The 12,377-nt window shown below is 33.6% G+C and overlaps 2 protein-coding genes across 3 annotated transcripts in view; one reads left to right on the top strand and one right to left on the bottom strand.

Moving 5' to 3' along the window:
• scarb2c (scavenger receptor class B, member 2c) overlaps positions 1–7,429 on the top strand; it is a 24,830-nt gene extending 17,401 nt beyond the window's left edge. Inside the window, exons 10-13 of one of the 2 annotated variants that reach the window (XR_014537150.1) lie at positions 13–64; positions 3,387–3,530; positions 4,499–5,471; positions 5,536–7,429. Coding sequence is in view for 1 of the 2 variants with exons in the window: in XM_083564166.1 (XP_083420292.1) it covers positions 13–64; positions 3,387–3,530; positions 4,499–4,540 (238 nt within the window). In the remaining variant the exon portion in view is untranslated. Of the gene's footprint in view, positions 1–12; positions 65–3,386; positions 3,531–4,498 lie in introns of both variants that reach the window. The other variant, XM_083564166.1, reaches the window with a different exon arrangement.
• LOC310738802 (liver-expressed antimicrobial peptide 2) lies at positions 5,314–11,084 on the bottom strand. Its single transcript, XM_083564224.1, has 3 exons — positions 10,942–11,084; positions 9,846–9,988; positions 5,314–7,947 (listed from the first exon to the last, which is right to left on the bottom strand). Exons 1-3 carry the CDS (start codon positions 11,005–11,007, stop codon positions 7,905–7,907), a joined length of 252 nt encoding a protein of 83 aa, XP_083420350.1. The 5' UTR covers positions 11,008–11,084; the 3' UTR covers positions 5,314–7,904.
• Between the last annotated feature and the right edge of the window lie 1,293 nt (positions 11,085–12,377).

The raw sequence follows: 12,377 nt of genomic DNA on the forward strand, positions 1-12,377 counted from the left end.
TTCTCCTTACAGCCAAACTGGTGATGTCAGAACTTTGGTCTATCCAGTGATGTACATTAATGAGGTAAAACTTTCAGATTTTCTATATCTTTTATAAACCATATGTACCTTTTTATAACTGAGTTATGTTTAGCAGTTACTCAGTGATTGTTTTTTTGAACCAAATCATTATTTCAGCAATTCAATTAGATTGTGTTTGGCCGAAGGTACATTATATGGTTTGTAGACTCCTGACCATAAGAGTTTTTATGTGCGTTTTGAACACCCCATTCCACATTCAGTCCCCATTTGCAGTTAGAATAACCTCCATTCTTCTGGGAAGTTGATCCCTTGATTTTGGAGTGTGCTTATCTATATGTGTTAATTTACTCACTCAGTCGTTAGTAAAGTCTTATACTGATGTAGGGTGAGGAAGCCTGGGGTGCAGTCAGCATTCCAATTCATCCAGGTGGTGTTTATTAGGGTTGAGTTTCAAGCAGGCTGCTTAAGATCTTCTGCTCCAAGACATGTACACCATATGTTTATGGCATTTGCTTCGTGCACAAGGTTATTGTTTTACTGGAACGGGTTTGGATCCCCTTGTTTAAGTGAAGGAAAAATCGAATGTTTCAGCATCCAAATGCAACTGTGTGCTTCCATCGTTGACATTACAGTTTGGGAAAGAACCACATATGGCTCGAAAAATGGCTAGAAGCACACAACTATGCAGGATGTCCTTGTATGTTGTAGCATTTGAAACTCTTCAGTGGAACTAAAGGGCTCAAACCTGTTTGACTGTGACAAACCCCCCTCCTGGGCACAAAGTAGCTTTTGTGAAAACATGGTTTGAAAAGGGTGGTGTGGAACATCTTGAGTGTCCTGCTATAGAGCTCTGACCTCAACCCTACTAAACACCTTTGGGATAATTTAAAACACTGACTGCACCACCTATACTCAGTGCCTGACTTTGCTAATGCTCTTGTAGTGGAATTAACTCAAATATTTATAGCCACAATCCAAAATGTAAAATAGCTATAACCACATAAATCTAGTAAAGTCTAAAATTCACACATGGTTGTGATGATTAGGTGTCCGGTAACTTTTTTGTCATATTTTGTCATTTATATACACCGACCAGGCATATTATTATGATCGGTGAAGTAATAACTGATTATTTCCTCATCATGGCACCTGTAAGTGGGTGGGATATATTAGGGAGCAAGTGAACAAGTTTTTTTCTCCAAAACTGCAGCTCTTGTGGGATGTTCCTGGTCTGCAGTGGTCAGTATCTATCACAAATGGTCCAAGGAAGGAACATTGGTGAACCGGCAACAGGGTCACGGGCTGCCGAGGCTAATTGTTCCGATCCAGCATGTTAATGCTCGACATGTCAGAACTGTTTGGGCAGCAAAAGGGGGACCAACTAAATATTAGGAAGGTGGTCATAATGTTACGCCCGATCGGTGTAAGTTATACAGTGTATGAGATAAAGTGAATATCTAGTAATATAAAATCTAGTTCCTTTAATGGATTTCTTTCTGGGCTCTTTTTTCTTTGTAGAGGTCTGATAACAAAACTGTGATTGATTATAAATGATTATAAATGTAGTACAATGGCTTATCAAAATCAGGAAATATGCACCTACATAAGATAAATCTTTGGGGATTGTTTTTTTTTTCTGGTTGAATTTTCTTATAGAATTATGCACTTCTGTTTGTTCAAGATAAAAAATGTAACCATGAAAACAACACGGAACAATAGTGAAACATGATGTAAATGTCCTGTGTTGGCCAAACACTGTCGGCCGACTCTTTTGATAAGCCGTAAATGCATTTCACAAATGGTGAAGGCTTCATTAATTTTGGAAACAATCATGGTCCAGTCTAAACAGCTGCTTATGTACTCAACCGAATTGTTTATTTAGTTCTACAACGTTCTCTTGTTCTTATGTACGCTGTGTTTTTTTTTCCACACTCATTTGTCTGTGAAAATATCAGCTGCCATTATTAAGAACTGTTTATATTTTAGCACTTGGTCAGAGATTAGTATGTTTATTCAAACTTTAGAAGTGACTTAAAAGCATTACTCAGAAACAAATGTACACATATTGCTTTAAACAGAGGAAATTATATTGTAGTTTAATATTGAACTTTAGAAACAACAATGAATTCTGTTTTCTTGGAGTGTTTAAATGTTATCTAAATTATTCATAAGGGAGTTTCTGAATGAACAAAAACAATGTGATGTGTGAACAGAGATCAGTTTTTTTTATGTCCTGAGGCACAGTACAAGCGAGTGAATGGTTCGTAAATGTGTATATTTTCATTGGTCAGTGTGAAATATTCATAAAGTGCATTTGTTTGACAGATTCATTTGGTGTCGTCTTCCAAACCTGAAAGTCAGGGTGGCATAGAATGATTGTATAGTAGAAGTTAGTTTGCTAGCTAGTAGCGTAAGGCTCAATATATCTAGCAATCTTGTTTAAGTATTTGGAACAGTGCCTAATCACAACAGAATACCTTATGGTACCTTGCTTTATTTCATTTTGTTAAACCTAAACTATCAAATATAGGATTAATCTGAAAGCGTGCATGTCTCTTCTAGAATTCTCTGAACAGGAAGTGTTCAATAAACCTGTTGTGTTTATGTACTGGGTTCAAGGATATGTGTCCTTCATCCTGTGTTTTGTTAATTGTTTTACATACCGTCAGTCGCACAGGCAGCTGTCTTAGATTGATACAGCAAGTCCTTGCTTCCTAGCATCACTTCCTGTCTACAGTATTTCAGAGATAATAGAGTGGGTTCTTACAGCCATTTCGGACCCCGCAAGGTCACAGGACCTGTACTGCCAAATAGCATAAAGGTTAAAATGACGTATTGTGTATTCAACAAATTCAGAGCGGCTTCTACAAAGGACTAGTGCACATTGGAGTTGTACTATATTCTATTCTAGCCATTCGTTAATCTGTTTATTATACTGTATAAATGTTCATTCCCTTTCTTATAGTTTTAATTTGTATGTCCATTTTCTAATTAAATACATTTCATCTGGCAAAATATCAATATATAAGAATATGATCCGTCAGTATAAAGAGCCTTTTCTTTAAAAACTTTGGAAATTACTTGAGAAATAAAAAAATAAAAAAAAAGAGAATACAACAAAGAAATCACATAAATCCAGCATGTACAATGTACATTTAAGTTCAGAGTGTGTGTTAGAACTGAGTCACACCTTTCAGATCAGATACACTACATGTTTGGAATCAAAATTTCACATTGTCCATGAATGAATGGATATTTTTTTCTTGTGCAAGCAATTCCAAGTTGTGACTTCAGTCTGTTTTTGGATGGAAGCCTTTACTTCAGAGTCATGACCCTAACTTTTTTCTCTTCTTTGCACTTATCAGAGTGTCCTAATCGATGAGGAATCAGCCAAAAAGCTCCAAGGTGTGGTCACCCAGGCCAATGTTGTAATTAACGTGCCCTTCATCATTATTGGACTCGGCATCTTATTGGGTGTGGTCTTCATCGTGATCATATGTCGTCAAGAGGTGAGAAATCAAGTGCGTTTTAATATGGGCAAGAAATAACAGTTGTATTGTAAATAAAATATAGAAAAATAAACAAACTATGCACAATAATGAATTTCTGTTAAATGGAACATTTGCTGAAAATGAACAGTAGTAGTAATAATAATAATAATAATAATAATAATAATAAACATCTTCGTTATTTTTCTTATTATAAGATAATAGTATTAGTATTAATAGTTTTACTATTATTAGTAGTATATTATATATATATATATATATATATATATATATATATATATATGAGCATTTAGATCCTTATAAACTTAAAATGCATCATAAATAGATATTTGTTGTACTATTTGTTACAAATATTATTTTTTTTATTTAAAACTAACATACAGCTTAAAAAAACACAAGGCCTTTAACTACTAAATATTAGAAAAATTGTAATCAACATTCATATAAATGCATAAATTAGTACAAAGTGCATTCCCGTGGGCTCACCACCTGCAGGAGGGACCATAAGGGACGGTGCTGTGAGGATTGGGCAGCAGTCGAAGGCGGGGGCCTGCTTAGACTGCTGCCCCCACGACCCGAATTACGGATAAGCGGGAGAAAATGAATGAATGAATGAGTACAAAGTGCAAATAAAAAAAACATTTTTAAAAACTATTACTCATTTCATAAGTTTCATTTCAAGAAAAGTTGCAAGATTGAACAATAAAGTGTTACAAACATAAAAAAAAAAAGTAATAATCCACATAAATGGTGGCATAATGCATAGACTGTGGAGTGGATTGGATGTGTATTCATTATTTTCATGTATTTAGTAAACAAAATAAAATTGTAGATTTGTTGACCGTGGCTTTGAAAAGCTGGTGCGTATTTAATCAGTGCATGTTGATAGATCACAATCCTGTTAGTTTTTTCTGTTTACTGTTTAATGTTCTTATGTTAAAATGTTTCTGTTGGTGTGTCTCCCACAGAGGAGCACTCCTGAAGAACGGCAGCCTTTGCTGAGCTCGTAACACAACAGGAAGTGGATTTTTTTTTTCTAAAATTGTCAACGCAGCATTTACTGCTGTAAACTGAAAGTAGCTTTGCACTGAACCGGTGAAGAAACTCTTCAGTCATGCGAACGAATACAGTATTTTTCACGCCTACACTATGGGTCACTGTAGAAAGACTGACATTTTACTTTACATTTAAAACAGAATAACAACTAATTAAGCCAAACTGAAATAACTATATTGTGTGCTTTAGGCAGTACATATTTGCATGCAGTGCCGTAATACAGTCATTGCATATGGTCATTTCCACTTTCTATAAACAAACTGTGTTTCTGAAGTCAAAAAACTCTAATACGTTTCCAGTACAGTGCTATAGTTCATCCTTCAATTCATGTTAATAAATGTGTTGTATATTTATAGTGCATTTATCGGAATAGCTACAGATTCTGCGAGTTGTACACAGGCTTCAACAACACATGAGCTGTTGAATCTTTGGCCATCATTTCATAACTTATAGTTGAAATTTAGATTTTTGTGCTTCGTTTAGTTTTGTTTTGAAAGTTTTAATCATGATCTGTGTGAAGCACAAATGGTGTTGCTTCAATAGAGTGATAAACATAATATTACCTTAATCATGTGACTAGGCTCGGCATTAGTATTTAGTATGCTTCGTAATTTCGCTTCTAAATGTGTGCGAATGTGCGTTGTTTCATGCAGAGTTTATTCTGTTGATAAATGCGGTGCTGATCTTTTAAATGTTAAATGTCTTTTTTTTTTTTGCAAAAGTTACGTTTTTCATCTTTATCAAAAAAGTGTATTTCCCATTTATACTAGCTTAAAACAAAGACAAGCTGAGCGAATCTAATCATTAGCTAAAAGCAAACAAAGCTAAACATTTCTACTGGATTTGTAAATGTTTCAGGAAAATGCTAAATCGCTTGGTGCTTGTGTGTGCAGACGAAGGCCACTTGTCTGTAAAATGCCAAGAACATGCAAGTCTGTAAATTTTGCAGTGTATAGACAACTGTTAGCATGAGAATGAGCATCAGAGTAAATCCTGAAAAACAAATACAAGTTACTTTACCCAGACAACATTAAATAATATTAATAATATTAAGTCAATGCTTAATATTATGCCAATATTATGCGAATGGTTCCTCCTGTGATTATACAGCACTATTTTATCAGAATGACTTTGTTTCTTAATTCATGGCTTTAGGTTTGTTTTTTTCTTTTTCTTTACTAAATGCTTTTTTGTCTTGCGAATGTTAAAATGACTATTTTCAATGCTATTTTAGTCTCTTGACTTGAGTGACCTAGCAGGAGGATGTGTTTTTGAAAGAAACTTTGAATAAGGGTGTAATAAACAAGTGAAAATTTGCATTTGACAATGATTGTTGATGGTGGTGGTTGCGGATTCTACTAATTTGTACTTTGGCTGTAGTATTTCCGTTCTAAAACATATTCTGCTTCATAGTTTATTTTGTTTTTACTCTGTTTATGGTTGAATTTTAATTTGTTTTTGGTGCAAAGATCTGTTGCTGTCAAATACAACTGTTTTTTATGTAAGATTTTTTGAAGGTTTTAAAGGGAAATCTAGAACGTGTCGATTTTTGCATTTTTTTTATTTTTCCAAAATTGGCTAGATTTTAATCTTTAATCGTTCCTGTGTAAACTCTCTTACTAACAAATTCCTCTTGATAGATGAACAATTTCCAATTTGTGGAAGTGTAGCCTCTGTCCCAAATGCTGACTGCTTAAAATCTGTTCAAGACTAATCCTGAACAAATAACAAACTGAATACTAAACTCGGATGATTTTGATGATTTGAAAAGGGAAAGACGCAATGAACAAAGGTAATATAATTAATGGCTTTAACAAAGGAGACCTAATGTTTACTTAATGTTTAAGTAAAATGAGAACTTTTGCTATTGTATCTTTTTAACACAATGTTAGAGTTCTGATAGAATTTTTATTTCACTGTTATATAAGCAGTTGGAGAGCAACTGATCTTTAACATGAATTAAGACAATGTCGTTGGAGTCAGTGGTCAGGGTTTTTTACTAATTTGCAGTTTAGCTGTAATACAGTAATCCCCCGTTTATCGCAGTGGTTACGTTCCAAAACCTCCTGTGACAAACGGACGCCACCCCAAAAACTGTACTGTATTAACATTTTACTTCATTTTATAATTAATAATTGTATTTTTATTAAGACATTTCATTATTTCAACATAAAACTCCATAAAAACAATTCCCTATAGGTTTTTTGGTCTATCGTTCTAGCCGCGAAAATAAGCCAAACAAATTAGTTATGTGGCAAATGCAATTCGCAATAAACTGGGGGCATGAGATGCGAACCGCAATAAAACGGGGATTACTGTAATTTCATTCACAAAAATATTTATCTTTTTGTCATATTTTTTGTGCCATTTGTGGACTTTTATCTAATCAAACTGATGTTAATGATTTTTACTATTGGTTTTTTTTTTTTTTTTTTTAAATATACTTTTAAATATATTAGATTTTCTTTTGCAATACTTTGGTTGTTTTAGCTGCTTTACTGCCGCACTTTATTGAGAAACCCCGATCGTCAAATGTAAATCATCTGATGTAATACCATTTGAAATGCCATCCATACAAATGAAAAAAATGTTTAAATGAATTTTAATGTATCTCAACTCACACTTGATTTTTTTGCACATTTTTTGTTTCCATTTATGCCATTCAGATTTTCTTAAAAAAAAACAACAATAAAAAACAACATATTGCACTCTTTCATGTAACAATATCAAAAAGTTGTTGTTTTTTTTTAAACACACTAAACAAACAGTATTAACATTACTTGACTGCAATTTTGTTCATATTGACAAATAAAGAAAAGGCTTTTACAACCTGTGCATAAACCGAATGTGCTTTGTGTTATTTATTTGTTTATTTTATTTTTTTATAGATTATGTATATTATGTGAAAAAAATAAAATATTTATCATGGCAATATGAATATAGCTGATATATAGACAAGTGATAAATTTTTTAGGAAAAACATTACAATACATAATTGTTACCTTACTATAACAATACTGTTAACTCTTACGCCTTGTAGATAGTTGTGGAATCACCCTGAAAGAGACCACGCCCATCAGGATAGAAATCTGAACTTTCATCATGATTGGGAAGGTCTTTCATTTGTCACTTGTCCATTTAACCTACACACATTCCTCATTATATATAAGATAAAAAAAAAAGATGTCAGTGCTAATGCTTCTGTGCTTTAATAAGATTTCATTTTTTCCAATGTTTTTTCATTAGAGTTGTTAAAAAAAACAACAACAGTATGTCCTTTTTTCAATTTCTTTCAGAAGAAACTGCAAGGCATTCTTGTTAGGATGAAGAGGATTTAGGTTGGAATGTGCAGATGTTTCTCCTGAGGGAAAAGACAGGGAAAATAACATAGTAAATAATCTTTATCTATATGTTTGCGACAAACATTCAAGGTAAGCCTGAGCTCAGGTTTGCTCCAACACATCAAAATTCATAAAATTGTGGATTTTGTAAATATGATAGGAGAGACATGATTTAATGTATATCATGATGGACATTTCCTTGTCCAGTGATCTCACACAGCTTTTGAGGTTGAAGGTCTGAAGTGAATTTAATGTGTCCTTATAGATTTTAGGGACTCTTTATGGCAAAATGCTTGTTGTTACAATTGTATAGAATGGCATTGTATATTATCGCATTACATTTACCTTTAATGGAACTATAGGGTCCACACTTATGCCAGAATTATATTCTCCTTGTGCGCATAAAAAACGAGCTCTGTTACACAAAGTTTGCCAAGATTGAATTGGAAAAACTGATTGGCCTCCGTAGAGCCATGACCTCAACCCCACTGAACACTTTTGCAGTGAATTGGAACACTGATTACACCCCAGACCTCCTCACCTGACCCCAATAATGATCTTATTTTGATAAGAACACAAATATTCACATCCACACCCCAACATCTAGAGGAAAAATTTCCCAAAAGACTACATCTGGAAAGAGTTGTTCAAAAACCACATAACTGAGTGATCATCAGGTGTCCACAAAATCAACAAAAAGGTTTATAGTATTCCTCATTGGCACATATTTATATAATTGGATGAAATGTACCCTGCATACAACTTTCAGTGTACATCTCATTATTTTCTTTTACTGACATAGCTGTATTGTACATATGAAAACTTTTCTTTATAAATTATTTCTATTTTCAGAAACCCAGGTGTCCAAGCACCCATGTAGTACACAGCCAGTAGGTCTCAGTTTTATTCCAATTACAAAAATACACTACAATCAAAATAACTACTTATTCTCTATAGTTGGGTTCCTAGTTATCAGCCTCTTAAGTTCAACAGGTTTAATCCCAATAACTAAGTAAGCATACCTTGAAATAACACCAGCTTGGACCTATTCATCTTTGTGTGTAGAATGTTCTAGAATAAAAACCTTTATGGCTACAATAAATGGACACAATACAGTACTATGTACATGAGTCTAATGAGCCTACATGTCAAACCCTTCATATTATGTTCATTGAGAAAATCTGTACAAAAGAATCTCATGAATTTATAAGAGTCCATTGTTACAAATAGTTTGAGAGGCCCTGCCCTAGAAAACACTGAAGATATAACTGGAACACTTCTTCCAACGTGACTATTAAACTGATAAACTGAAAAGACAGTGAACGATAAGATCAAAATCAGCTCCTTAAATTCGATTTACTGCCGAGTCATTAAATATTTGAATATCCTGATATGTACTTATCAAACGCTATTAGGTTAAAGATCAGCAACCGTATGCCTCGACCATATCAAGTAAACATGTTATTTTATGTCAACGTGACATGACAACTGTTTAATTCAGGAATTAACGGTAAAGCGTTTTTTTCCCCTTTTTTATTAAAAAAAAGGAAGCTGGTGAGTCTCATGTAATAACTTTATTACAAAAGACTCCCAGCTCCAGTTTTCCTCCTTCATGATGTTAATAAGACAAAAAAAATAGCCTTATAATGATATTTAGAACCTGTTGAGCCTTTTTCTCTTGAATGCTTTCTTATAGTTCTTATAGTCTTTTAACGCTTTTATACAGATTTGTTTATTACTGTTACTGTACTTAGTGCTGAGATTACAGACCAAAAGAAAACACTACACTGCTACTATTGATCTGATAACATATAAGACCTAGCACATTAATATGAACCTGGGACCAGTTAGAACTACTGCTGTAGAACATGAATAATAAATGAACATGAATTTTTAAAAGATTTGTGTCATTCTTTACCTGCAGTAATTTGTGCCACACTCGTAATTATCTCGGCATCCTGCACCAACCGGCTTCAGTGTGTTCCAGCGCCAAAGTAGTGAACGCTTGGCACGGTGTATGAGTCCTGACGCCCAGGTGTCCACTACTGGAGCTGCCTCTACCTGCAGACATCAAAAAAAGACAGATGTTCATGCAAGTACTCCAAAATCAACATAGAGAAGGTTAGTACTTTTATAAAGTTTCTGCTATACGTCTTTTTTTGTTGTACTGTGTATAACCAAATGTGATTATCTTTAATAAGTGAGACTAGGAGGTAAGAGGAGACCTCAGATATAGATGAAAGAATAATTATTTTTTAATAAAAAAGACTATTAATGCTAAGGAGAATGACAGACAGAAATTAAAGGTAATTGGTTTCAATGGTTTGACAGATACAGATATGTGAACGAACCATTTTCAGATCATGTAATGCAGCATGTATGAATGTTAGATATGAAGAAGAAAAGATCGTTTACTGAAATATGTGTAGATCAAGTGAATTGAGAAAGTTTGCGTACTGCAGATCATGTAATTATTGACTTTTTTGAAAGTTCAATCTTCACAAGAAGGAATATTATATAATAATAAGAGAGAGTGACTGTTTTATTTCGGTTGATTGGGCAAGTTTCCAAAATGTTATATAGAAATAAATAGTCATATATAAAATGATAGTTATAAAATGTAGTTAGTATTTAGTTAGTTCATTATATATTTGATTGTCAATTATAAGCTTGTTTGCAGTTGCAGTTGGTATTTTATCATAAAAACCTCAAACAAGCTCGTTTGCAGCTAAGCATTGTTCCATTCAAATGTCATAATTTTTTGTGTGGAAAGAAACATACAGATAACATCATTAAAAATCATTAAAATTATTAACAGAAAATAAATTTCTTGCATAATGAAATTGATTTATATAATTGTATGTCAGTAATTATGAATAATGTCAGTACAGATGTCAGTAATTAAGAATAATGGCCAGTGATTTATGTTAAATTACATTAATTATTCATTTATTCATTCATCTTCATAACTTTATTTATCCTGGTGTGAAACTATATTGTATGATGTATCCTACCTGGATTACACAGATTAGAGACACAAGCACAGCAAGTGAAAAAAGTGTGATTCCCAGTGATCTCATGTTGAAGAATGGTTGTATTTATTTCCCGACTGTCTACTCTTGGAGCACACTGTTGAGTGTGTGAGAGAGTTAAGTGCACTATGCTTATATTAGGACAGATAATCTGTCTGATAAGGATCTCCAAGGGCAATGTTCACCTGCGATGGCGCGAAGAGGAACACTTTAGCCAATGAAATCAGGATGAGGCCACGTCTACATTGAGGCTTTCAATCAAGTGGGAAAGAAAAAAAATTAGGACTGTGTGTGTGTGTGTGTGTGTGTGTGTGTGTGTGTGTGTGTGTGTGTGTGTGTGTGTGTGTGTGTGTGTGTGTGTGTGTGTGTGTGAAAAGATTGTTTAAAAAATAGAACTACAATAAAATTACATATAGAATTACATGTTATTATTATATTTTGACATTATACTTTTTTATTGTTCAACTTTGAACTGAACATAAAAAGCAAGAAATTTAGTGAATAGAGGCAATCGTTTTATTTAGTTACAGACGGACGGACACAGACAGACAGACAGACAGACAGACAGACAGACAGACAGACAGACAGACAGACAGACAGACAGACAGACAGATAGATAGATAGATAGATAGATAGATAGATAGATAGATAGATAGATAGATAGATAGATAGATATTTTTGGTTTTATGTAACCCTCCCACTGCTTTTTGCTTTATATCGATCATCTATATTTGTTTCCTATTAATCAGTTATCTATTAAGACCAAAAATAGAACAGGACTACAGGACCAAAGTATATACTGTTTTTCACTACTCTTGTTGGTTTCCCCTTATTTAAACTCAAGAAACTTCTTCATCCTTGTACGTGATGGATTCTTTATTACCATGGATTCTTCAGATTACAACATTCCCCACCCATTTACCCACCTGAACAAATCATGTGACCATCTTTATCACTCTTTTGAACTAATCAAGACATATCCTAATTCCAACCTGGAATAATCAAGACTCAATCCTAAGCATGCACCTGGACTAATCAAGATGCTTCCTAACACCTATTTGGACTAAACAAGACAAGTCCCAACATCCAACTGGAATAAAAATAAAAATGGCAATAAATCTTAAAACTTTTTTTTTTGTATGTTACAGGCAATTCTTATGTCTTTTCAATGTCTTATGACATTGACAATAATTCTTGAATCCCACTAGAACGAAACAAGACATTTTTTCAATAAATATTTTGATGTGTTTGAGTGAACCTGAGGTAGTTTCCCAGAGGTTCCCCAAGCAAAAACACAAGTTGTGCATGTGCAATTATGGTCCTCTTTTTGTCACATGTAATTAATGCCTATATTGCACTTGCATTACACTGTTATGGTTCTTTAATGTAGTTCTGTGCAAGTGAATATAATGTTTGTC

The sequence above is a fragment of the Silurus aristotelis genome (assembly GCF_946808225.1).
Source record: "Silurus aristotelis genome assembly, chromosome: 16".
Classification (NCBI taxonomy): Eukaryota; Metazoa; Chordata; class Actinopteri; order Siluriformes; family Siluridae; genus Silurus; species Silurus aristotelis.